Source organism: Heterodontus francisci, chromosome 32 (assembly GCF_036365525.1).
Source record: "Heterodontus francisci isolate sHetFra1 chromosome 32, sHetFra1.hap1, whole genome shotgun sequence".
In the NCBI taxonomy this organism is placed as follows: Eukaryota; Metazoa; Chordata; class Chondrichthyes; order Heterodontiformes; family Heterodontidae; genus Heterodontus; species Heterodontus francisci.
In genome coordinates, this window is record NC_090402.1 from 48,914,322 (window position 1) to 48,941,979 (window position 27,658).

Here is a 27,658-nt window from a genome sequence, read left to right on the forward strand (position 1 = left end):
AGAACCTCAGCACGTAGTGACACTTGGAGTTTGCGTACTGGGGATCTACACATAGCTTGATGCAGCCGCACACGAAGGTGGTCATCAGGATGAGGGCCACGTTGGGTACATTTTTCCCGCCCATGTCCAGAGATTTGAACATCGTGTCCCTCCGGACCCGGTCCATTTTAGATCCCCAGATGAAGCGGAAAATGGCTCGGGTGACTGCCATGGCACAGGAGTGGGGTATGGGCCAGACCTGTGCCACGTAGAGCAACAACGTGAGCGCCTCGCACCTGATGACCAGGTTCTTACCCACAATGGAGAGAGATCGCTGCCCCCACATGCCCAACTTTTGTCGTACCTTGGCTACTCGCTCCTCCCATGTTTTGGTGCACGCCCCGGCCCTTCCGAACCATATCCCCAGCACCTTCAGGTAATCTGACCTGACGGTGAAGGGGACAAAGGATCGGTCAGCCCAGTTCCCAAAGAACATGGCCTCGCTCTTGCCGTGGTTAACTTTGGCTCCCGAGGCCAGTTCGAACTGGTCGCAGATGCTCATCAGTCTGCGCACGGACAGCGGATCCGAGCAGAAGACGGCGACGTCATCCATGTACAGGGAGGTTTTGACCTGAGTGCCTCTGCTGCCTGGGATTGTCACCCCTCTTATGCTCGCATTGCTAATGACATGACACCTTTAGCTCTGCCTCTACTGGGCTTGTGTAGCATAAACTAGCTTCTATCCCTTGGCACACTCTCCTTATAGTGATTTGTGTAAGCTTGAGGCAGTATTTCATATATTTGTCCAATGTTTTAGTTAGTTAGTGGAAAAGAAAAAAAAATTACAACAAACTGAAAATAGATACAAATAATATAAATAATGTAGACTAAGCTACGGCAGAGCAGGTTATGTGTCTGGTCTGCAGTATGTGGGAGTGTAAACAGCAAGACTATACCAACTACAACAGACGGCTCCATCTCGAATCTCTCCAGCTGAGAGTCATTGAACTGGAGTGCGAGTTGGAGACACTCCAAAACATAAAGGGGGTGCAGTACCTGGAGAGTTTGCTCCAGACCTCGGTCACAGCTTATGGAGTGGTACAGGTTCAGAATGGAGTTAGTATGACTGATAGTGTGCAGAATAAGGGGAATCCGGGGGAGATACAAAATGAGGATCTGCAGAAACTGATCCTATTCAACAGGTGCAATGTACTTACCACCTGTGAGGATAATGATCAGGAATGTCAGAAGAACAGCCAGAATGTGACCCATGGCAGCTTTGAGCAGGAACTAGGAGCTAAATTAAAGAACAAGACCTCAACGGTTATAATCTCTGGATTGTTATCCAATCTATGTGCAAATTGGTACGGATAAACAGATTAGGGAGGTGAACACATAAATGAAGGAATGGCTTGGGAAAGAGAGGTTCCATTTCATGGGACACACACCAGTTGTGACTCCAGCTCAATGACTCTCTGGTGAATTTGTTTTGGAGCCATCTACTCCAGTTGGGATAGTCTCGCTGTCCACACTCCCACATACTGCAGTCCAAACACACAACCTGCTCTGCCACATAATATAAAAGCAAAATACTGCAGATGCTGGAAATCTGAAATAAAAACAAGAAATGCTGGAAATCTGAAATAAGAACAAGAAATGCTGGAAATACTCAGTGGGTCTGGCAGTGGAGAGAGAAGCAGAGTTAACGTTTCAGTCAGTGACCTTTCATCTGTAATCTGTTCAGATTATTTATATTACATGTAGCTAGTTTTTAGTTTGTATTTTTTTTTCTTTCCCACACAATAACCAAAACACTGGAAAAGAATTTTGGGACAGGATGGAACTATACTATTGGGTTGGAAAAGGTAGCATAAATAACAAAAGGGAAGTCAGAAATTCTGCTTAGGCACTACAGGTAAAGGGGTAACTAAAAGTGATTAAACCAGGAGAGAGAAATAAGAATTAGGACAGGTCAGGGTGCATAGCCCAAATAAGCATTTTTCAATGCACAGAGTAAGGAACAAATTGAATAAATTGCAAGCACAAATTCACCTTCAAGGGTTTGGCATGGCATCCATTACTGAGTCATGGCTGCAGGAACTGGAACTGAATATACCAGGTTATCAGGTCTACAGGAAAGTTAGGGAAAATGGTAGAGGGTGAGGAGTAGTCTTCGTGATTAAGCGATAAGAGACATAAGCAAAATAACAGTCACAACAACTTGTATCTATATAGTGCCTTTAAAGTAATAAAATGTCCCAAAGCACTTCATAGGAGCATTATGAAATGAAAGTCACTGAGTACTATAGGAGATATAAGGTCAGATGACAAAAGGCTTGGTCAAAGAAGTAGGCTTTAAGGAGTATCCTTAGTGGTTTACAGTAGAGAAAAGAAGCTGGGGTTATCTTTGCATTCCAAAATGATCCTGGAATTAACAGAAGTTTTAGCAGACGAGAGCAGGACCTGATAGTGCTTTATGTGGTCCAACCCAATCAGGCAGTGGATGGTCAAACCAGTTTTCCACCATATTCTTTCAAGTCTGCGTCCCTTGGACTTAAGGGAGTGGAGATGAGGGCTGATCAGGAGGAATGGCCAGGGTGAGAGAGACTGATCTTTTTGGGACTAGGTGGAGGTGAGGGTGCGGTTGGGCAAATCAGTAGCTGCAGCAAAGTTGTGGCAAATTAAGGGTCAAAGGCTAGATAGTTGAGATTTTGAAAGTGCAATTGTAAGTGAATTAGAGGATAGTTTTTTCCAGGGACGGATACAGAAGGAGGTAGGGTTGGGAGGGTGGAAGGGGGATGTGGGTGGAGAGTGATACAAGGAAATGATCAGAGATGGCCTTATCTGTAAATTATACAATGGGATTAGCAAGACCACGTGAGATGGAAAGGTCAAGGGGGTGGCCATGAATATGGATTGGGGAGTTTACATGCAGAGAGAGATTTAGGGAAGATAAGAGGGCAGTGAACTCAAAGGAGAGAGAGCATGATGAGTTGAGATGGAGATTGAAATCACCAAGAATGAGAAGTCATTCAGTGCAGAGGCTGAGGGAGGAAAGAAGTGAAGATATCTCGGTGAGAAAATTTTTATTGGGAGGGCGGTAAGAGAGTGAGGATTTTGAAAAAGAGGTGAAGAGGTAGAACGAGGTGAGATGCCAGAAGGAGGAGGAAGTACCAGAGGAGTAAGGGGTCAGGCCAAGAGACCGAGGAATTATAGACCCATCTGTTGTTGGGAAATTGCTACCGCTTATAATTAAGGATAAGCGGTACAAGGTGGAGGATAGATTCTTGAGTTGATGGAAGAGAATAAGGGAAGAGAACAAATTAGAAACCCAGAGTGCCACAAGGTGAACCAAATCAGAAAATACTCACAAAACTTAAAGGAAACAAGGCTTTAACAATTTCTATTTAAGGCTATTGTGGATTTGGCTGAGGAGATTGCATCATTCACCTTGTTCTGCTGTTCTTGACTTCAGAGTGCTTAATGGGATAGTATAAACAGAGCTTTACTTTGCATCTAACCCTTGCTGTGCCTGATCTAGGAATGCTTGATGGGGCTGTGTAGAGCATCAGTTTTATGCATCAGAGAATGTTTGACGTGGAATATAAATGCACATTGTAAATAAAACCTGTAAAGGCAAGTGTAGTGAGACACCTCATGTCCTGTATTGAAAGAAACTGATTTGTATGGCACTTTATGAAATGTCAAATTTGAACTGTTATGTAATCTATTTTATTCAAGTTTGTAAAAGTATATTTTTGGGAAAAAAAGTGTAGAATATCAGTTTTCTAATTTCCTGTTATAGGTATTATCTGCAAATACGAAATATACTTCTAAGGACTCAGTTCCACGATGTACACAAGGACATAAACTAATGTGATTTGGGATTTATGATCTGAAAATGTCTGGCATTGCAGTTATAACTGCAAGCATCTCAAATAATGTGTTACTTACTGCCTATCTCGCTGCCTCATTTCTCAATCTGCCACCAATCAGCTTCACTTGCAATCCCTCTCTCCTACACTGCCAATTGTTATGTCTTTTCAAACTTCTTTCATTTCAACAATGACAACACTTCAAATGTACTTTATTGACTGTGAAATATTTTGGCATGTCCCAAGGTTGTGGAAGGCAAGTTTTTTTTTCTTCCCTTCTTTCATATATCTACAAATGCAGAAGGAACAATTCCTGACCCGGATGTGCTTGAGGTGTCAGCTGTGGCTCAGTAGGTAGCACTCTTGCCACTGTTTCAGAAGATTCTGTGTTCAAGCCCCAATCCAGAGAATAGAGTGTAGAATCTAGGCTGATACTCCAGTGCAGTTCTGAGTGTATTAGACCATCAAGTGCCACCTTTCAGATAAGACATTAACCGAGACTCCATCTGCCTTCAGGCTGACATAAAAGGTTTCACATTATCATTTTGAAGAAGAGCAGGTGAACTCTCCTCTAGCGAATATTTATCGCTCAATCAAAATTACTAAAACAGAAATAAAAAGAGAAAATGCTGGAAATACTCAGTAGGTCTGGCAGCATCTGTGGAGAGAGAAACAGAGTTAATGTTTTAGGTTGATGACTTTTCTTCAGAATTGATCATCACTAAAATCAGCTTATCTGGTCATTATCACATTACTGTTTGTGGGAGCTTGCTGTGGGTAAATTGGCTGCCGTGTTTCTTACATTACAACAGTGACTACACTTCAAAAGTATAACAAAAACAAAATATTGCGGATGCTGGAAATATGAAATAAAAAGAGAAAATGCTGGAAATACTCAGCATCTGCGGTGAGAAAAAGAGTTAACATTTCAGGTCAATGATCTTTCATCAGAACTGGAAAACATTAGAAATGTAACAGGTTTTAAGCAAGGAAAGGGGGGAGGGAAGGGAAGGTCTGTGACAGGGTGGACAACAGGAGCAGTTAAATGACAAAAGGGATGATTGTGCAAAGCAAAAGGAGATGGTAATGGGACAAGTAGAAAAACAAAAGATGGGTCTTGAAGAGGTATAACTAATCACAGAATCATTACAGTGCAGAAGGAGGCCATTCGGCCCATCATGTCTGCACCGGCTCTCTGAAAGAGCAACTCCCTCAGTTCCATTCCTTTGCCTTCTCCCCATAACCCCGCACATTCTTCCTTTTCATATAACTGTCTAATTCCCTTTTGAATGCTTCGATTGAACTAGGATAGTAGAATCATACCAACAGCTGCTGTTCGAGAAAAAAACAAGAGCAGTGGTTATGACCTGAAACTGTTGAGCTAGATGTTGAGTCCAGATAGCTGTAAAGTGTGTAATTGAAAGATAAGGTGCTGTTCCTCGAGCTTCCATTGAGCTTCATTAGAAAACATAGGAGGCCGAGGTCAGAATGGGAGTGGGGAGGTGAATTAAACAATACTTCAAAACTATCAGCTATAAAACACTTTGAGACATCCGGAAGTCATGAAAGGCACTATAGAAATGCAGGTTTGTTTCTTTTCAAATGGGCAGTAAGGCCGCTGTGCCAACTACTGTATGAAGACCTCCAGCCATGACCATCGGCTTGGACAGACTTAACTACAGTTGTGAAAGGAACAACCGCACTCAGCTTTTATTTGAAAATGAAAACATTAAAGGATGTGGGGTAAAAAGGAAGGGAAATGGGATTTGAGAAGATCACTGGTTAAAAAGACGGCACCAGTGCTGGAGTGATGAGCATAAGTGCCTCCTGTGATTTGGTGAAGTGAGATGCAGGTCCTCAGGTTTTGTGGTAAGAGGGTCCAGTCACATGATGTGACTGAATTATTCTTTTTGCAGTTCCAAAGCACGGATGAATTATTGATAGCAAGCGAAATAAAAGAAAGAAAACCTGATTTTTTTTTCACATGATATAATTAAAATGATAGATTTACTGAGTTTTCAGGACAAAGAAAGACAGCAGGGATGATCTTGGAAGGAATAAGTGGAACAAATGACTCTTTCAAAGGCTTTTCCCCACCCTTTACCTTTAACCTTGTTTTGCCTCGACAAGCTTCATCCGTGGGTTAGTGTGTAGGTAGCAGAACCACTCCCAAGCTGCTACTAATGCTGATCTGAGACCAATTGCGAGATTCCTTAATTAGAAGTTGCCTGGGAGATATAAGCCTTAGTCTAGGAATGTGCATTCCCACCAGAGAGTCTTACTACTTGAGAGAACACATCAAGAAATTGAGGACATTGTCGCAGTTCGCGGATATGAACACCCAATGTGTAAGGCTTGTAACTCTTGTAACTCTATCAATACATTGGACCTCGCCCGCCCGCCCCACCCCCAACTTGTCCCAGGCCTGAAAGACACTTGAAAGATGCTCCAGATGTAAAACATTTAATGTTACAAATGTGCCAGCTGTAGTCAGGTTTAAAAGAGCAGTTGAAAGGATGTTTGGTTGTTTGCAAACAATATGCAATGACATAAAAACCTTCCATTGGGAAGTGTTTTGGGGGCATGCTAAGGTCCTGAAAGGCGCTATAGAAAGGCAGTTATTTCATTGTCTCAGAACAAATTTAGAGCCTTATTGTCCATGAGAGCTTACGTTTTAAGAGCGGTAGTCTCTCCTCCCTGCTTTATCAGTGTAAGGTTCTTTGCAGAGTCCCTTTAAGAGTTTGTGTCACATATTTCCCACTATTTTTGACCCCTGAATCCTGGAGTTTGCAAATATCAATTCTAGACTTGTTAATGTTTTTAAATCAATGAATTATTTAAGGTGACTTTGTCCAATGCTCCTGGCAGTTGCCTCTCCCCCTCCCTGTATTTCCTGCATTGCCAGTTTCAGCTCCTCACCCTTCCCCGCTGACCTTTGTATCCATCTGTATTTCCGCGTTCACCTGTAACCGACCGTTCCTCTCCTAACCTGTCGCTATGTCTCAGTGGGAGAGCGGGGACCCTCAACCTGGACAGCCTGCCGGACTCCCAGGACCCACAGCCTGCCCGAGGTGCTCGGGATCCGGGGAGCGGGAGCAAGAGGAGGTGAACCGGCGACCCTGCACCTGTCGGCGGGCTGGCTGCGAACAGCTCCCCGCCTCCCAGACGCCGAATTGCGGCGACTGTCCTATTCACGGGGGCCCGGCGGACTGGTTCTGCTTCACGGAGGACAGGGCGGTGTGTTCCCGCTGTGCCATCCCGGGACCCTGCAGCGCTCACTTGGGCACCAGCATCGGGGAGGCGGCGGAGCGCATGAGGGTGAGTGAGATCCGGGAGAGGTAGGCACAAAGATGTCAGATACAGGGGGCATCAGGTGCAGAGATACCAGGTACAGGGCATTAAGTGAAAGGGGCATCAGGTAGGCACAAAGATGTCAGGTACAGGGCATTAGGTGTAGGGAGAATCAAATACAGAGGCATCAGAGTAAGCGAGGGCATGGAGGCATCAGGGTTACAGTACCCAGGGCATCAGACAGGGGACTCAAGGTAAAGGGAGAGCCTGACAGGGTGCTGTCTCAGGAGCAGCTTAAGGCATCAGTGCTGGGATGAAACTGTGCCTGGTGTGATCTGTAAATGTATTTGATGTATTGGCTGAATCCTCAGTATGAAACGGGGTGCCCCGCATTGATTGGGGCTGTTTTAGGATTCAGTTGCTGTGGAGCTGAGGGCTAGGATCCGGATAAGGCTGCAGACTGTCCCCTCCCCAGTGCCAGATGAGTTGGGAGTCGGTTCAGATCCCCGAACTCATTAACATTACTGCTTCCAGCCCAAGAGGGTGGGGAGTTGTTCGACCAGCAAGAGTGAGGCATAGCATTTACAGCACAGAAACAGGTCATTCAGCCCAACGGGTCCGTGCTATTGTTTATTCACCATACAAGCCTTCCACCACCCTATTTCATCCAACCCTATCTGCGTATCCTTCTATTCCTTTCTCCCTCATGTATTTATCCAACTTCCCCTTAAATGCATCTATGTTGTTGGCCTCAACTACTCCCTGTGATAGCAAGTTCCACATTCTGACCACTATCTGGGTAAAGAAGTTTCTCCTGAATTCCAGATTGGATCCATCAGTGACTATATTTATGACCCTTATTCTGATCTTCCCTACAAATAGAAACATCTTCTCTATGTCCACTATATCAAACTCTTTCAGAATTTAAAGACCTCTGTCAGGTCAGCCCTCAGCCTTTTCATTTTTAGAGAAAAGAGCACCATGATAGTTGTAACCTCTAGGTTCTGGTGGTATCCTTGTAAATTCCTTTTAGCAGCTTCTCAGGTGCTTCTGGAGACTGCCAGGAAATCCAATCAACACGTGGAAACTTGTTCATACTCTTCTTCCCTACCCCCTATTATTTTTTCACTTTCCTTCCCTTTTTGGTGGAAAACAGTGGATTCCTTTCTAGGATGTGGTTTCTCATATCTCTGGCCTCTCGCTCCTGTGTGAGCCCGGACAGAGGGTTGTGGGCTGTTTCACTGTGGATGGATTGCAGCTGAGCCTGATCTGATAGACACTCAGGAACACTTCCAGCAGATAGCAATGACCAGTGAGAACCCTGCCCAATTTCTGCTTCCCTTTTGCGGGGGCACTAAGCTCAATTGCAGTGACCCAGCTTAGGGAGAGGAAAAATAATTCTGTGTGGCTGTTATGGTCATGTGGTGTAATGTGGGTGGTTCCCACTGTTCAACTCCCCACTTGACCACAGCAAGGGTGTTTGTTATTAGGTTTTAACCCCTTTGGTGTTTTATTTTACAAATAAGCAGAAACCGACAGGTTTTCTTATAGGTTTAAAAATAGAAAATCACGTATTTATTGATCAACATGCCTTAACCCTTAATTGTTGCAACTGCATCCACTCTCATTTTCGCACACGCGCTTACACACACACACACACACACAGAGACAGATAGAGAGGGACAAAGGAGAAAGTGATTTTTAGTGGCGGTGGGGAAGTCATGACAAACCTGTTGAATTCTCTTGGAAATCAAGTTCTCGTTGGGTGCAGATGTGAGATGTTTGTAGATTTCTCACTTGATTAAACGTTCAATTGAAGACGGTGGATTACTTCTAGTTCGCTGTTGTCTAGTGTAGGTGCAGGATTCTACAGCAGGGCACGTGCCTTCTGACTTGCTGGAAAACAAGCTGCTGGATGTTGCTTTGTCTTCTCTCTTTCTCTCTGGAATCTGTATCTCTAGGCTGTCTTTTTTTAAGGTAAAGCTGTGTTACTTCTCACTCCTGGTAGGAGACGGTCTGGTCCCTTCCCCATGGTGATTGCACAATGGCCCAGGACATGGCTACTTCACACCTTCTTTGTTTCAGAAGAAGACATTCAATTCTGGAATATTTTAGGATGGGCGCAATTGACACCTCTTAGCTTTGAAGATTTTTCCTTTGTCCCTGTCAGACAGTTTGAATCTACAAAGGCAAATCCCTTTTTTCTCTTCGGTGGCCATTTTGGACCATTCTTCACTTAAAGGTTCATTTTTAAAGACAATATCAGTTTGCTATTACTCTTCAGGTTTCGTCCATAATTTGTATCATGGCACTTCATGTGCACGTGACAGTGGCCTTGACAGAACAGGTGGGGAAATTGGCCTGAATGTCTCAGGTACTTACTGAGATAAAGTAATTGAGCCACCAGTGCAGTTGTGCTCCTAGTTCTAAATTGGAATCTTCCAACTAGATTGTATTGCCGATCGATATCAGTGATTGATATTCCAACCATGTAGAACTTAGCAGAGCTTCACATGAGCAAGTATTGATCACTGGATGTAGTGCTCATACAAACTGCTGCCAATGTGTCAGACTGTTTACGTCTCATTAGCATATTAGTTTCCTTATCTCCACAAGCGAGTGAGGGGCACGAGCTATATGGGCCCCACATCCAATCTGGTAAGGGGGTCCATGTTGTAACATACAATTCCTATCAAATCTGACTCTTTTAGAGTCTGCCTGATAACCCTCAGAGCCCCACTTGGTGATCCTGTATTCCCCTCCCTCTTATACCTGACCAAGTGCCATTTTCTCCTCCCTTCAGTCCAGCCTCAGGTCTCTCTGCATGATGCTGGTATTATGTGATACACAAGGTGAAGAGAGCCACTGGTCCTTTTCTAAACAATATATTCATTCATATAATTCTAGTCGTGGCCTGATGTGGCTCAGAGTTGTTGATGGTTGTACCCTCATTATCAGAGATGGATGTGAGGTTTAATATATTCCTGAAAGATAGAAATTCTACACGAAAGAAGGAAAGAGAAAAAATGAAAAAAAGCAGTTCTATAGAATTGGCAGCTTTCTCCTTGAACTACCAGCATTTGTTTATATATGAGTGACGTGTTTGGGAACTTCAAGGGTTGTTAAATGTCAGCCAGCTAGGGGCAGTAGGGTTTTCCCTGTCCAAGCCAATATTTATCCCATCATTAAAACAGATTATCTTTTTTTAAATCTCATTTCTGTTTGTGGGATTTTGCTGTGTGCAGATTGGTTGCTGCATTACATTACATTACAACAGTGACTATGCTTCAAAAAAGTGCTTAATTGGCTGTGAAACTCTTTGGGAGATTGCACTTTGCAACAATCTTTCAGGCTTTCAAATTTGTTTGAAAGTGGTTGAGGTGTTCATAATTATGACAGTTTTAATAGAGTAAATAGGGAGAAACTAAATAGGGAGAAAAATTCCAAGGAGAGGACCGACTATCCATGGTTAACCAAAAAAGTTAAAGATAGTATCAAACTTAAAGAAAAAGCATATAACTATGCAAAGATGGGTGGTAGGTCAGAAGATTGGACAGAATATAAAAACACAGCAAAGAATGATTAAAGGATTGATAAGGATGTAAAAATTAGGGTACGAAAAAAAGCTAGCTAGAAATATAAAAACAGATAGTAAGAGGTTCTACAGATATTTTAAAAAGAAAAATTAACAAAGTGAGCATTGGTCCCATTGCAAGTCTGGGGAACTAATAAGGGAAAATAAGGAGATGGCAGATGAATTGAACAGGTATTTTGCATCAGTCTTCACTATGGAGGATACAAGTAACATCCCAGAAATAGCTGTAAATCAGAAAATGGAAGGGAGGGAGGAACTCAAGAAAATTACAATCACTAGGGAAGTGGTACTTAGCAAATTGTTGGAGCTGTGGGCTGACAAGTCCTCGGGTCTGATGGACTTCATCCTAGGCTCTTAAAAGAAATGGCCAGTGAGATAGTTGATATGTTGGTTTTAATTTTCCAAAATTCCCTATATTTGGGAAGGTTCCATTAGATTGGAAAATAGTGAATGTAACACTTTATTCAAAAAAGGAGGGAGACAGAAAGCAGGGAACTGCAGGCCAGTTAGCTTAACATATGTCGTAGTGAAAATGTTAGAAGCTATTATTAAAGATGTTATAGCAGGGCACTTAGAAAAATTGAAGGTAATCAGGCAGAGTCAACATGGGTTAGTGGAAATCATATTTAACCAATTTATTGAAGTTCTTTGAAGAAGTAACGTGCTGTAGATAAAGAGGAACCAGTGGATGTACTGTACTTAGATTTCCAGAAGGCATTTGATAAGGTGCCTCATCAAAGGTTATTGCAGAAAGTAAAAGCTCATGGTATAGGGGGTAACATATTGGCATGGATAGAAGATTGGCTTGCTAACAGGAAACAGAGAGTAGGCATATATGGGTCATTTTCTGGTTGGCAAGATGTAATGAGTGGTGTGCCACAGGGATCAGTGCTGGGGCCTCAACTTTTTACAATTCATATTAATGACTTGGATGAAGGGACCAAAGGTATGCTAAATTTGCTGCTGACACAAAGATAGGTAGGAAAGTAAGTTGTGAAGAGGACATAAGGAGCCTACAAAGGGATATAGATAGGTTAAGTGAGTAGGCAAAGATCTGGCAAATGGAGTATAATGTGGAAAAATGTGAAATTGTGCATTTTGGCAGGAAAAATAAAAAAGAAGCATATTATCTAAATGGTGAGAGATTGCAGAGCTCTGAGCTGCAGAGGGATTTGGGTGTCCTAGTACATGAATCTCAAAAGGTTAGTATGCAGGTACATCAAGTAATTAGGAAAGCTAATAGAATATTATCATTTATTGTGCGGGAATTGAATACAAAAGTAGGGAGGTTATGCTTCAGTTATACAGGGCATTGGTGAGACCACATTGGGAGTACTAAGTACAGTATTGGTCTCCTTATTTAAGGAAGGATGTAACTGGAAGCAGATCAGAGAAGGTTTACTAAACTAATACCTGGAAAGGGTGGATTGTCTTATGAGGAAAGGTTGGATGGGCTAGGCTGTATCCACTGGAGTTTAGAAGAGTAAGAGGTTACTTGATTGAAACATATAAGATCCTGAGGGGTCTTGACAGGGTGGATGTGGAAAGGATGTTTCCCCTTGTGGAGAATCTAGAACTAATGGTCACTATTTAAAAATAAGGGGTCGCCCATTTAAGACAGATGAGGAGAAATTTGTTCTCTTGGAGGGTTGTGAATCTTTGGAATTCTCTTCCTCAAAAGGCAGCGGAAGCAGAGTCTTTAAATATTTTTAAGGCAGAGGTAGACAGATTCTTGATAAGCAAGGGGGTGAAACGTTATCGAGAGTAGGCGGGAATGTGGAGTCAAGGTTACAATCAAATCAGCCATGATCTTATTGAAAGGTAGAGCCTGCTCCTAATTCGTATGTTCGCATGTTTCTATTGGCAGTAGAGGTCAGTAACATTAGCACACAGATTTAAGGTAATAGGCAAAAGAATGAGGAGGGAGATGTGGAGTTTTTTTATGCAATGAATTGTTATGACCTGGAATGAATGGACTTGCCTGAAAAAGTGGTGGAAGCAGAATCAAGAATAACTTTCAAAAGGGAGTTGGATATATACTTGAAAGGAAAAAGGGTTATGGGGAAAGAGCTGGGAAATGAGACTAATTGGATAAATGCCAGTGTTTAGCCAATTCTACTCACGCCACATGATATCAAGAAATGGCTGAAGGCACTGGATACAGCAAAGGCTATGGACTCTGACAACATCCAGGCTGTAGTACTGAAGATTTGTGCTCCAGAACTGGCCGCACCCCTAGCCTGAATGTGGAAAATTGCCCAGGTATGTCCTGTCCACAAAAAAAGCAAGACAAATCCAATCTGGCCAATTACCGCCCCATCAGTCAACTGTCAATCATCAGCAAAGTGATGGAAGGTGTCTTCGACAGTGCTATCAAACAGTACTTACTCAGCAATAACCTGCTCACTGATGCTCAGTTTGGGTTCTGCCACAGCCTCAGAGCTCATTACTGCTTTGGTCCAAATATGTATAAAAGAGCTGAGTTCCAGAGGTGAGGTAAGAGTGACTGCCCTTGACATCAAGGCAGCATTTGACCGTGTATGGCCCCAGGAGCCCAAGCAAAATTGAAGTCAATGGGAATCGGTGAAATTCTCCACTGATTGGAGTCATACCTAACACAAAGGAAGATGGTTGTGATTGTTGGAAGCCAATCATCTCAGCACCAGGACATGACTGCAGGAGTTCCTCAAGGTAGTATCTTAGGTCCAACCATCTTCAGTTGCTTCATCAATTACCTTCCCTCCATCATAACATCAGAAGTGGGGATGTTTGCTGATGATTGCACAGTGTTCAGTATCATTCACGACTACTTAGATACTGAAGCAGTCCATGCCCGCATGCAGCAAGACCTGGACAACATTCAGGCTTGGGCTGATAAGTAGCAAGTAATATTCATGCTACACAAATGCCAGACAGTGACCATCTCAAACAAGAGAGAATCTAATCATCACCCCTTGACATTCAACAGCATTACCATAGCTGAATCCCTCACTATTAACATACTGGGAGTTACTATTGACCAGAAGCTTAAATTCTGCGGCAAGTATCTCACCTCCTGATTCCCCAAAGCCTGTCTACCATCTGCAAGGCACCAGTCAGGAGTGTGATGGAATGCTCTCCACTTGCCTGGATGAGTGCAGCTCCAAAAACACTCAAGACGCTCAACACCAGCCAGGACAAAGCAGCCTGCTTGATCAGCACCCATCTACTACCTTAATCATTCATTCCCTCCACCACCAATGCACAATGGCAGCAGTGTGTACCATCTACAAGATGCAATGCAGTAACTCGCCAAGTCTCCTTTGACAGCGCTTTCCAAAGCCGCGACCTCTACCACCTAGAAGGACAAGGGCAGCAGGCACATGGAATACCTGTAAGTTCCCCTCCAAGTCACATGCCATCCTGACTTGGAACTATATCACTGTTCCTTCACTGTCACTGGGTCAGAAACCTAGAACTCTCTCCCTACACCACATGGACTGCAGCTGTTCAAGAAGGCAGCTAACCACCACGTTCACAAGGGCAATTAGGGATGGGCAACAAATGCTGGCCTTGTCAGTGATGCTCACATCCCTAGAATGAAGAAAAAACAAGACTCTTTCAAAGGGCGCATCATGGGAGAAATGGCGACCTTCTATGCTGTATGATTCCATAAATCATGCTTATTCTTCCTGGTGTCAGTCTACAAATTACCCAGTTCAATGAATTCACTTTCCTAACTTGGCTATGGCAGGATTTGAGCTCGTGACCTCTGGATTGTATAGTCTAGTACCATAACTACTGGGCTGCTGTTGTTCTCAGAGGATGGGTGACACTGGCAAGACTACATTTATTTCCCATCCTTAGATGGCCTGTGAAGGAACCTTTTAGACTGGGGCAAATAGAATTTTTGTTGGTTAAGGGTATGAAGAGAAATAGAGCAAAGATGGGTAAATAGAAAATGCTGGAAAACCTCAGGTCATTTAAGGTCGATGAACGGAGAAAAGTTAGAAATGTAGCAGGTTTTAAGCAAATGAAAGAGGAGTGGATGTGAAAAAAGAACAAAAGTCTCCAAAGCTGAGTACAGGTTTGAGAGTGGCACACACCCCAAAGACTCCTGCCTCTTCCTACTGTTCTGGATAGCCACCCACCTACTATCCTGACCACTTCCTGGAATGTACGATCCTGGAAACTCTCCTGCCCTGTGATGCTCCACAGTGATTCCAACTGCCCCTCAAGCTCGGAAATCCTGAGCTAGAGCTGAAATAGCGGGAGACACTTCCTACACACGTGAAGTGTCCTGAACCATATGGCGCAGGAATTGCAATGAATGGGTCGCAGCTGCCCAACCATGACCTAAACTGAAAAGAAATGCCCTCTATTGCCTTTTTAAACAATCTAATTAATGCCCTGTTTAAACTATCAATTTTATTTAATACCTCTAGTCATCATCTGTGCTTATATGCTTACTACTTACTGATCCACTACCTGGATTGAATATTTTAAATTTCCTAGCACCTAATTTGAGCCAATACCCTCCCTGCTGGTTTTGCGCTCTCTCTTGCTCTACCATCACTTTTATAGACTCCCCACTGATCTCATTCTCTCTCACTGTGCTGCTGCTGTTTTAGACTTTCCGCTGGTCTCGCTGTCTCTCTCTCTCTCTCTCACTCTCGCTCTGCAGCTGCTCCTTTCGACACCCCGCTAGTCTTGCTCCTTCTCACTCTACCACTGCTCTTTTAGACTCCTCGCTGGTCTCACTCTCTGTCAAAAAGGTTGCAAAGAGATATGGACAAGTTAAGTGAGTGGGCAACTAGGTGGCAATTGGAGTATAATGTGGGGTTAGTGGAGTATATTGTGAGGTTATTCACTTTGGTAGTTTTCTTTTACTCATTCATGAGATGTAGGCGTTACTGGCTAGGCCAGCATTTATTATCCATCCCTAACTATCCTTGAGAAGGTGTGGTGAGCTGCCTTCTTGAACCGCTGCAGTCCATGTGGGGTAGGTACACCCACAGTGCTGTTAGGAAGGGAGTTCCAGGATTTTGACCCAGCAACAGTGAAGGAATGGTGATATAGCTCCAAATCAGGATGGTGTGTGGCTTGGAGGGGAACTTGCAGGTGGTGGTGTTCCCAACCATTTGCTGCCCTTGTCCTTCTAGGTGGTAGAGGTTGTGGGTTTGGAAGGTGCTGTCTAAGGAGCCTTGGTGCGTTGCTGCAGTGCATCTTGTAGATGGTACACACTGCTGCCACTGTGCATCGGTGGTGGAGGGAGTGAATGTTTGTAGATGGGGTGCCAATCAAGCAGGCTGCTTTGTCCTGGATAGTGTCAAGCTTCCTGAGTGTTGTTGGAGCTGCACCCATCCAGGCAAGTGGAGAGTATTCCATCACACTCCTGACTTCTGCCTTATAGATGGTGGACAGGCTTTGGGGAGTCAGGAGGTGAGTTACTCACCGCAGGATTCCCAGCCTCTGACCTGCTCTTGTAGCCACGGTATCTATATGGCTATTGCAGTTCAGTTTCTGGTCAATGGTAACCCCCAGGATGTTGCTAGTGGGGGATTCAGCAATGGTAATGCCATTGAATGTCAAGGGGAGATGGTTAGAGTCTCTCTTGTTGGAGATGGTCATTGCCTAGCACTTGTGTGGCGCAGATGTTGCTTGCCACTTATCAGCCCAAGCCTGGATATTGTCCAGGTCTTGCTGCATTTCTACAGACTGCTTCAGTACCTGAGGCGTCGCGAATGGTGCTGAACATTGTGCAATCATCAGCGAACAGCCACACTTCTTACATTATGACTAAAGGAAGGTCATTGATGAAGCAGCTGAAAATGGTTGGGCCTAGGACGCTACCCTGAGGTACTCCTGCAGTGCTGTCCTGGAGCCGAGATGATTGATCTCCAACAATCACAACCATCTTCCTTTGCGCTAGGTATGACTCTAACCAGTGGAGAGTTTTCCTCCTGATTCTCATTGACACCAGTTTTGCTCTGGCCCCTTGGTGCCATATTCGGTGAAATGCTGCCTTGATGTCAAGGGCAGTCACTCTTACGTCATCTCTTGAGTTCAGCTCTTTTGTCCATGTTTGAACCAAGGCTGTAATGAGGTCTGGAGCTGAATGGCTCTGGAAGAACCCAAACTGAGCATCGCTGTGCAGATTATTGCTGAGCAAGTGCCACTTGGTAGCACTGTTGATGACACCTTCCCTCACTTTACTGATGATTGAGAGTAGACTGATGGGGTGGTAATTGGCCGGGTTGGACTTGTCCTGCTTTTTGTGTACAGGACATACCTGGGCAATTTTCCACCTTGCTTGGTAGACATCACATACCATTGTAGTTGTACTGGAACAGCTGGGCTAGGGGTGCGGCAAGTTCTGTAGCACAGGTCTTCAGTACTATTGTTGGAATGTTGTCAGGGCCGATAGCCCAGTGGTTTCAGTCATTTCTTGATATCACACAGAGTAAATCGAATTGGCTGAAGACTGGCATCTGTGACGCTGGGAACCTCCGGAGGAGGCTGAGATGGATCAACACGGCACTTCTGGCTGAAGATTGTAGCAAATGCTTCAGCCTTATCTTTCGCACTGATGTGCTGGGCTCCCCCATCGTTGAGGATGGGGATATTTGCGAAGCCACCTCCTCCAGTTAGTTGTTTAATTGTCCACCACCATTCACGACTGGATGTGGCAGGACTGCCGAGCTTAGATCTGATGCGTGGTTATGAGATCGCTTAGCTCTGTCTATCGCATGCTGCTTACGCAGTTTGGCACAGAAGTAGTCCTGGCTTGTAGTTTCACCAGGTTGACACCTTATTTTAAGGTATGCTTGGTGCTGCTCCAGGCATGCCCTCCTGCACTCTTCATTGAACCAGGGTTGGTCTCCTGGCTTGATGGTAATGACAGAGTGGGGGATATGCCGGGCCATGAGGTTACAGATTGTGGTTGAGTACAATTCTGCTGCTGCTAATGGCCCACAGCGCCTCATGGATGCCCAGTTTTGCATTGCTAGATAAGTTCGAAATCTATCCCATTTAGTGCCACACAACAAGATTGAGGGTATCCTCAGTATGAAGGCGGGAGATCGTCTTCACAGGACTGTGCGGTGGTCTCTCCTACCAATACTGTCATAGCAGATGCCTCTGCGGCAGGCAGATTGGTGAGGACGAGGTCAAGTATGTTTTTCCCTCGTGTTGGTTCCCTCACCACCTGCCGCAGACCCAGTCTAGCAGCTATGTCCTATAGGACTCAGTCAATTGTGCTACTGAGTCACTCTTGGTGATGGACAATGAAGTCCCCCACCCAGAGTACATTCTGCATCCTTGCCACCCTTAGTGCTTCCTCCAAGTGGTGTTCAACATGGAGGAGTACTGATTCATCAGCTGAGGGAGGGCAATAGGTGGAAATCATCAGGAGGTTTCCTTGCCTATGTTTGACCTGATGCCTTCAGACTTCATGGGGTCCAGAGTCGATGTTGAGGATTCCCAGGGCAACTCCCTCCTGACTGTATACCACTGTGCTGCCACATCTGCTGGGTCTATCCTGCCGGTGGGACAGGACATATCCAGGGATTGTGATTGCGGTGGCTGGGACATTGTCTTTAAGGTATGATTCCGTGAGTTTGACTATGTCAGGCTGTCGCTTGACTAGTCTATGGGACAGCTCTCCGAACTTTGGCCCAAGCCCCCAGATGTTAGTAAGGAGGACTTTGCAGGGTCGACAGGGCTGGGTTTGCCATTGGCGTTTTCGGTGCCTAGGTCGATGCTGGGTGGTCTGTTCGGTTTCATTCTTTATTGACTTTGTAGCGATTAGATACAACTGAGTGGCTTGCTTGGCCATTTGAGAGGGCATTTAAGAGTTAACCACATTGCTGTGGGTCTGGAGTCACATGTAGGCCAGACCAGGTAAGGACAGCAGATTTCCTTCCCTAAAGGACATTAGTGAACCAGATGCGTTTTTACAACAATCGACAATGGTTTCATGGCCATCATTAGACTAGCTTTTAATTTCAGATTTATTAATTGAATTCAAATTCCACCTTCTTCTGTGGTGGGATTCAAACCCATGTCCCTCGAGCAAGAATAGAAAAACAGAATATTTCTTAAAAGGCATGAAACGTTTAAATGTTGATGTTCATAGAGACTTGGGTGTAGAGGCCTGCTCAGGTCAGGATATAAAAACCCTACCCGAGCCCAACAGAACAACATCGGGCCTGAGCCCGACCCGGCCCGAGTCCCGCCATTTTCTCCTGAGCCTGACCTGACCCGAGCCTGACCTGACCAGGCCCGACCGGAGCCCGAGCCGACCACCGGGCCCGGAATGCTCACTTTACCACCTACCTTCCGTTTTTCACTTTGTGCAGCTAAGTAACAAAAATTCTAATTGGACTTGAAAGGTTGTTTAAAATAGAGCTACGGAGTCACAGATTGTTTGATCACCTGGTCCTGACAATTCAGACATTGATATGGTCTAAGAGCAAGCACTATGTTAGCGCCTTGATCAGTCACACAGACTAATTTATTTAAATTTGCTGGGTTGAATCCAAAAGTATTCACGAGCAGTTTTAAAATCTCACACCTGATGTTTTTGCCAGATTTGGCATCTTCCAGTGGAAACATTGCTGTTGTTAAAACTTTGGCATCAAGTTTAAAATCTACTGTGATGTAATGACAGGTTATCGACATATAATGGATTTTACGCTAGTCGTCCATCCACATGTCAGTTGTCATTCCCACATTCACATCCTTCAGTATGTCAGTAATCGGAGAAATTAGTTGTTTTCTCTTTTCTTCAGCAACATCACAACACCTTCTTGAAACTGTACTTGGATTTGGTAACATACTTGATGCTGATACTCGACTGTATGTAGCACCCACATTGATAAGCTCTTGTGCTAACTCAACAAACCCTTCACCAAGACAATTTGGAAAGGTCGAATATCCTTGCAACAGAGACTCACGCATTTGTCTGTAATTTGTGATGTCCTGTGAGTGGGTATGGTTTTTCTGTTCATCTGTACAAACGGAGTTATGGACGACTGACTTGGCCCTGCTGCGGGTTGAGTACAACCTTTTTCAGTGTGCCGCTGCTAAGATGAATTTATCAGCTTTTTGCTGTCATATTTTAGTAGAAGTTTGCAAGATTTGCATTGTACAAATCCAGTTGAACTTTTACCATCACGGAAAACAGCAGGATTGAAATGTTTACAAACAGGACAAACAGCTCCACCTACAGGACTTTCCACTGCTAAACATTCTCCAGTTAACAGCATTCGTTTTCCCTCCATAGTGCACTCATTTACTTAGCGCTTCTAGATGGATGGATTCAGGACTCTGCAGCATGAGCATGATGACGTCATTGAGACACTCACTGCGCCCTCAGTTTCCCTCCTTGACGTCCCGGACTCCCAGCAGCTCAGGTAAGTTTGTGAACTTTTCACAACTGCCAGCAGAGCACAGCGCACATTACAATGCAAGACTTGTGTGTGTCGGACCCAAGCCCGACAGACAGACCTGGAAGAGCGGCCAGACCTGACCCGAACCCGACACATGCCGTCGGGTCCCGTCGGGTTCGGGTCGGGTAGCAGGCCTCTACTTGGGTGTACTCCTACAAGGAACACAGAAGGTTAGCATGCCGGTACAGCAAGCAGTTAGGAAGGCAAATGGCATTTTGGCCTTTATTGCAAGGAGTTTGGAGTACAAGAATATGGAAGTCTTGTTACAGGGCTTTGGTGAGACCACCCCTGGAGTAGTGTGTGCAGTTTTTGTCTTCATATCTAAGGAAGGATATACTTGCCTTGGCGGCGTGTACGGTGAAGATTCACTAGATTGGTTCCTGGGATGAGAGGGTTGACCTATGATAGGAGGCTGAGTAAATTGGGCCTACATTCTCTGGTGTTTAGAGAATGAGAGCTGATCTCATTGAAACATACAAGATTCCAAAGGCGCTTGGCAGGGTAGACAATGAGAGGTTGTTTCCCCTGGCTGGGGAATCTAGAACTCGGGACACAACCTCAATCATTTAGGGCTGAACTGAGGAGACATTTCTTCACTTGGAGGGTTGTGAATCTTTGGAATTCTCTACCCCAGAGTGTTCTAGATGCTCCATCGTTGATTATATTCAAGACTGAGCTAAATAGATTTTTGATCCCTTGGGGAATCAAGGGATATGGAGAGCGACAGTAAAGTGGAGTTGAGGTAGAAGATCAGCCGTGACTGTATTTAATGGTGCATCAGGCTTGAGGGACCGAATGGTCTAGTTTTGCTCCTGTTTCTTATGTTCTTAGGTGCAGATCAGCCATGATCTAATTAAATGGCGGAGCTGGCTCGAGGGTTGAATGGCATACTCCTGTTCCTAAGGTGGCGTTGGGCCTTCTGTAGTGATTTTTAAAATATAACTGTATGACATCCGCAGAGCAATAACAGTCAACCACATAGTCTGAGAGTGGAATTATATCTAGACCAGACTGCGCAGTGGAGGAGGGTACCCTTCCCTGAAGGGCATCAGCTCATTTGGCAATACAAAGTCAAGTTATACAGAGCTACAGAAACGCACCTACTAAATGGGAAACCCTTAAAGATTCTCACCTGACTGTTTGAACATTGAACTGATATAGATCTGAGACCTTCTGAATCTGAATCCTTCACCATGCTGAACACATTGGGACCATGCAGTCGCAGAAATAGTGCCATGGTTCAGCACTGTTAGGAACATAGGAACAGAAGGAGGCCATTCAGCCACTCGAGCCTGTTCCGCCATCCAATGAGATCATGGCTGATCTGCACCTAACTCCATATACTCGCCTTTGTCCCGTATACCTTTGGATAACAAACTAATCAATGAACTAGCATCAATTACCGTTTACAAAAGAGAATTCCAAACTTCTACCGCCCTTTGCTTGTGGAAGTGAAAGGTCTGGCTGTACTTCTTTGGCTATATCCTGGATTCCCCAACCAGTATAAATGGTTTCCTCTATCCGCCTATTGGTTCCTTTTAATATCTTGAAACCTTCAACCAAATCACCTCTTAATGTTCTAAATTCCAGGGATTACAACCCTGGTTTGGGTAATCTGTCCTGTAAATTAGCCCTTGGATTTTAGGTACCGTTCTGGTACTCTATCACTGCAGCACCTCCAAGGCAATCCTATTGTGTCAGCTGTGGCTCAGTTGTTAGTACACTCGCCTCTGCGTCACAAGGTTCTGGGTTCAAGTCCCAGTTAAGCAGAAAAATCAAGGCAGCCACTAGAGTGCAGTACTGAATGCTGCACTGTTCAAGGTGCCATCTTTCCGATGAGACTGTCATGCAGGCCCACATCTGCCAAGAATGATGCACATTACTTTCGCCACATGGACATTAAATTTCAAATTGTTGCTGGGAAGAAGAGAAGGCCTGTTACAAGAATTGCCAGACCTTGGCTGTAAAAAAAAAAATTACATATTAACAGACAGTGCTTGTAGACAAAGGAGCTATTCCCTGTTCCAATTCAATCCACAAACAGACGTAGCCAGACCAGTACAGAAAGCTGTTTTGGTCCTGGACTGAAGAAGACCACCTGTCTGCCTGTCTGCTCCTATCTCTTTCTCACGGAACTCCAAAAAACCATTGAAGACGAACCACAAGAGAGAAAGGTCTCTTACAGTGAACAAAGTTTAAGAAGAATACTGGGCCCCAACAAAAAGCAAGATCCACCTAGAATCAAGGACTCTACAGTGAGCTCGAAGAACCGTAACAACAACTTTTCAGATATTTCCTCAAACATTTCCACTTTAATTTTCTTCTGCTCTTTTCTGTCTCTATTTGCATGTGTGTATCACGTTTTCATGCTAGTGTGGGCGCATCGTGTATCCGTAGGCTTCAACCAAATTAGAGTTTAAGTTTAATAAAATTTCACCTTTCTTCTTTAAACCTAAGAAAGCCTGTTTGTGCTGGTTTATTTGCCTTATAATTGGAAAGTGGTGTACAAGGATTCACCAAGGGGGAGCTAAAACACAGTGTGTTTAAAATTAAACCCTGTTACAGTAAGACCAGGTGAAGGCTGAAAGGGAACCCTAAACTTCTTTCTCACTTGATCGTAACAGAAATTTGGGTGCTAGCATCTGGAATTGACCCACAGACGAACGAGAGAATTTGGAAGTGGAAAGCCAAATTGTTCCCAATCAAAAAAGAGCAAGATTTTAATGCAGGTTTTCTTGTGGTTGTGTGTGATTGAATACTAACATGTCTGCAACTGAAGCTAGTAGCTCTCCAAGCTAGAGTGAAGTAACTTGGGATAAGTTAAAAGCACTGTCTATGGAGGAGTTGAGCAGTGTGGGATCATTGTACATGGCAAGACTATTAAGTCTGAACTCCTAAGGCTAGTGGCCAACCATTTTTCCCTTGAATCTGAAGAAGCATAAACAGGGTTAGAAGCAGACCCAGACAGAGTACTGCTGGCAAAGATACAATTGGACCAAAGGAAACCTGAATTAGAGGAAAGAGAAAGAGAGAGACAGGAGAGGGAAAAAGAAAGAGCCTTCCAGAAGAAACATGAAGAAAAAGAGAGGAGAGAAAAAGAAAGACAGGAGAAAGAACGAGAGAGAGAGAAAAAAAAGATTCAAGAAAGAATGCAAAGAAAGAGAGTTGAAGCGGCTTCAGTTAACTGGTGGGGGGTGGGGTGGGGGGTGGGGGAGGGCGACAGAGTAACTCCAGTGAAAGTATGGCCAATATGGAGGAGCATAATTCAGGGCTGGGTACAGAATTGTTAAAACTTGCTCATCTAATCCCAAAATTCAATGAGGAAGATGTGGAGGGCATGTTTTGTGTCCTTTGAGAAACTGGCAAGGCAGCAAAAATGGCCAGCTGAGACCTGGTCTCTTTTACTGCAAAGCAAGATAACTGGTAAAGCCCATGAGGTTTATTCCCTGTTGCCAAATGAGAGTTCATCAAATTATGAACTGACCAAAAATGCTATCCTCGGGGCAAATGAATTAGTACCTGAAGCCTCTCGCCAAAAGTTTAGAACCCTCAAGAAGCAAGCTAATCAAACTTATCTGGAGTTTGAAAGAAGTAAACAGCTGGCTTTTTACCAGTGGCTGAGGGTTGTTAAAGTACAGCTCAACTATGAGAATCTCAAAGAAGTAATTCTGTTAGAGGAATTTTAACACTCTCTCCCACTCTCCATAAAGACCCATGCACAGGAGCAGCGGGTCCAGAGAGCCTGGCAAGCAGCCGTTCTAACTGATGAGTTTGCTTTAATTTATAAGTCAGTTTCCCAGGGGAGAACCTTTCCTAATCACCACCACAAATCTGAAAAGGTGGTAAGGTGATAGAAGCCTAGGCAGTTCTGGGAGACAAAGGAAAGCAGGTGACACAGGGGGCCCTCCTCCAGCCAAAAAGGAAGCTGCTGTGAGCAAGAGTGAGACCCAGAGACCTGTGTGCTTCCATTGTAATAAAGCAGGGCATTTAAAAGCTGACTGCTGGAAACTAAAGGGAAAACCGGTAGGGTTGATCAGGGCACACCCGCTCAGTGGAGAAGGGACTCTGATGGAAAACACAGCAGAACAAGCTGTGGCTTTAGAACAAAGAACAGTACAGCACAGGAACAGGCCATTCGGCCCTCCAAGCCTGCGCCGATCTTGATGCCTGCCTAAACTAAAACCTTCTGCACTTCCGGGGTCCGTATCCCTCTATTCCCATCCTATTCATGGATTTGTCAAGATGCCTCTTAAACGTCTCTATGGTACCTGCTTCCACCACCTCCCCCGGCAACAAATTCCAGGCACTCACCACCCTCTGTGTAAAGAACTTGCCTTGCACATCCTCTCTAAACTTTGCCCCTCTCACCTTAAACCTATGTCCCCTAGTAACTGACTCTTCCACCCAGGGAAAAAGCTTCTGACTATCCACTTTGTCCATGCCACTCATAACTTTGTCAACCTCTATCATGTCGCCCCTCCACCTCCGTCGTTCCAGTGAAAACAATCCGAGTTTATCCAACCTCTCCTCATAGCTAATGCCCTCCAGACCAGGTAAACATCTTCAGTACCCTCTCCAAAGTTTTGTACAGCTGCAGCATGACTTGCCTATTTTTATACTCTTATGCCCCGACCGATGAAGGCAAGCATGCCGTATGCCTTCTTGACTACCTTACTCACCTGCGTTGCCACTTACAGTGACCTGTGGACCTGTACGCCCAGATCTCTCTGCCTGTCAATACTCTTAAGGGTTCTGCCATTTACTGTATACTTCCCACCTGCATTAGACCTTCCAAAATGCATTACCTCACACTTGTCCAAATTAAACAACATCTGCCATTTCTCCGCCCAAGTCTCCAACCGATCTATATCCTGCTGTATCCTCTGACAATCCTCATCACTGTCCGCAACTCCACCAACCTTTGTGTCGTCCGCAAACTTACTAATCAGACCAGCTCCATTTTCCTCCAAATCATTTATATATACTACAAACAGCCAAGGTCCCAGCACTGATCCCTGCGGAACACCACTAGTCACATCTCTCCATTCAGAAAAGCACCCTTCCACTGCTACCCTCTGTCTTCTATGACCGAGCCAGTTCTGTATCCATCTTGCCAGCTCCCCTCTGATCCCATGTGACCTCACCTTTTGTATCAGTCTGCCATGAGGGACCTTGTCAAAGGGTTTACTGAAGTCCATATAGATAACATCCACTGCCCTTCCTTCATCAATCATCTTTGTCACTTCCTCAAAAAACTCAATCAAATTAGTGAGACACGACCTCCCCTTCACAAAACCATGCTGCCTCTCGCTAATAAGTTCATTTGTTTCCAAATGGGAGTAAATCCTGTCCCGAAGAATCCTCTCTAATAATTTCCCTACCACTGACATAAGGCTCACCGGCCTATAATTTCCCGGATTAACCTTGCTACCCTTCTTAAACAAAGGAACAACATTGGCTATTCTCCAGTCCTCTGGGACCTCACCTGTAGCCAATGAGGATGCAAAGATTTCTGTCAAGGCCCCAGCAATTTCTTCCCTTGCCTCCCTTAGTATTCTGGGGTAGATCCCATCAGGCCCTGGGGACTTATCTACCTTAATGCTTTGCAAGACATCCAACACCACCTCCTTTTTGATAATGAGATGACTAAGACTATCTACACTCCCTTCCCTAGGCTCATCATCCGCCAAGTCCTTCTCCTTGGTGAATACTGATGCAAAGTACTCATTTAGTACCTCGCCCATTTCCTCTGGCTCCACACATAGATTCCCTTCTCTGTCCTTGAGTGGGCTAACCCTTTCCCTGGCTACCCTCTTGCTCTTTATATACGTATAAAAAGCCTTGGGATTCTCCTTAATCCTGTTTGCCAATGACTTCTCATAACCCCTTTTAGCCCTCCTGACTCCTTGCTTAAGTTCCTTCCTACTGTCTTTATATTCCTCAAGGGATTCATCTGTTCCTAGCCTTCCAGCCCTTACGAATGCTTCCTTTTTCTTTTTGACGAGGCTCACAATATCCCGCGTTATCCAAGGTTCCCGAAACTTGCCAAACTTATCCTTCTTCCTCACAGGAACATGCTGGTCCTGGATTCTAATCAACTGATGTTTGAAAGACTCCCACATGTCAGATGTTGATTTACCCTCAAACAGCCGCCCCCAATCTAAATTCTTCAGTTCCTGCCTAATATTGTTATAATTAGCCTTCCCCCAATTTAGCACCTTCACCCGAGGACTACTCTTATCCTTATCCACAAATACCTTAAAACTTATGGAATTATGGTCACTGTTCCCGAAATGCTCCCCTACTGAAACTTCGACCACCTGGCCGGGCTCATTCCCCAATACCAGGTCCAGTACGGCCCCATCCCTAGTTGGACTATCTACATATTGTTTCAAGAAGCCCTCCTGGATGCTCCTTACAAATTCTGCCCCATCCAAGCCCCTAGCACGAAGTGAGTCCCAGTCAATATAGGGGAAGTTAAAATCACCCACCACTACAACCCTGTTACCTTTACATCTTTCCAAAATAACTGCCATAGGAGTGAGACCCAGGAAATCTACCGCTGCAAGTGCAGGAAAATATAATCGGTTTCCTGAAGGCTATCAGGGTTTTGTGTCCGAAGGGAAAGTAACCCCACACCCCTCGAGTGGGGCAAGCAAGCCCATAGTAATTCTCAGGGACACAGGGGCCACTCGATCCCCTTTACTGGGAAAAGGCCTGACCTTTTCCCCCAGAGAGTGCAGTGAACACCAGAATGGTGGAAATGATATTGGAGGTCAGTGTATACCTGTACACCAGTTGCACCTGGAGTGCAACCCTAGTTTCTGGACCGGTGACCATAGGCATTGTCCCTAGTTTGCCTGTGGACGGGGCTGAACTGCTCCTAGGTAATGATCTGGCGGAGGTGAAGGTGGTAGCCCCCCCCAGTAATGAAAGAAAGACCGCAGCAGGTCAGAGAGACAGGGCAGTGGCAGGAGACAGACCCCTGCAGTTTCCCTGAATGTGTAGTGGATCAGGCCATGATCAAACCAGTTCCCCCAGAGGAGACAGCATTGCAGACACAAGAAGCACCCCACCAGAGTTGCTAACAGCATTTACAGGAACCTGCAGAGACAAAGAAAGACCTCTCGGGGGCAGAGAAACCATGAAGGTGATGCTTCACCTAGTCGAAGTGCCACAGGGAGTGCAGTAGAGTCTGCACACATACGTGCAGGCAGGAGTGTCCCAGAGAACAAAAGGGAGATTAACAAAGAATCCTCCTCCATAGAGAAAAAGGGAACTACCCATCCCCTGAAGTCAAAAGCCTTTGCATGACTCGGCAAAGCACTGAAAGAGAGATCAAGATAGACTCACCCACTACTGACTCTCTTGGGAAAAATTCCAATTTAGGGCTAATTAAATCTAACAACCCTGCACCCCCCACCCCCCCGCCCCCTTGGCAGACCTCAACAGGAACAAAGACCCTAGCCAGTCATGGCAATGGGCAA

The 27,658-nt window shown here is 44.8% G+C and overlaps 1 protein-coding gene across 3 annotated transcripts in view; it reads left to right on the forward strand.

Moving 5' to 3' along the window:
• The window catches only part of LOC137347791 (B box and SPRY domain-containing protein-like), a 96,333-nt gene that overhangs the window by 41,081 nt on the left and 27,594 nt on the right, over positions 1-27,658 (forward strand). Inside the window, exon 1 of one of the 3 annotated variants that reach the window (XM_068012760.1) lies at positions 6,822-7,172. The exons of the other annotated variants lie outside the window; for them this stretch is intronic. Coding sequence (XP_067868861.1) covers positions 6,852-7,172 — 321 coding nt within the window. The 5' untranslated portion in view covers positions 6,822-6,851. Of the gene's footprint in view, positions 1-6,821; positions 7,173-27,658 lie in introns of those variants that run through there. 3 annotated transcript variants of the gene reach the window in all.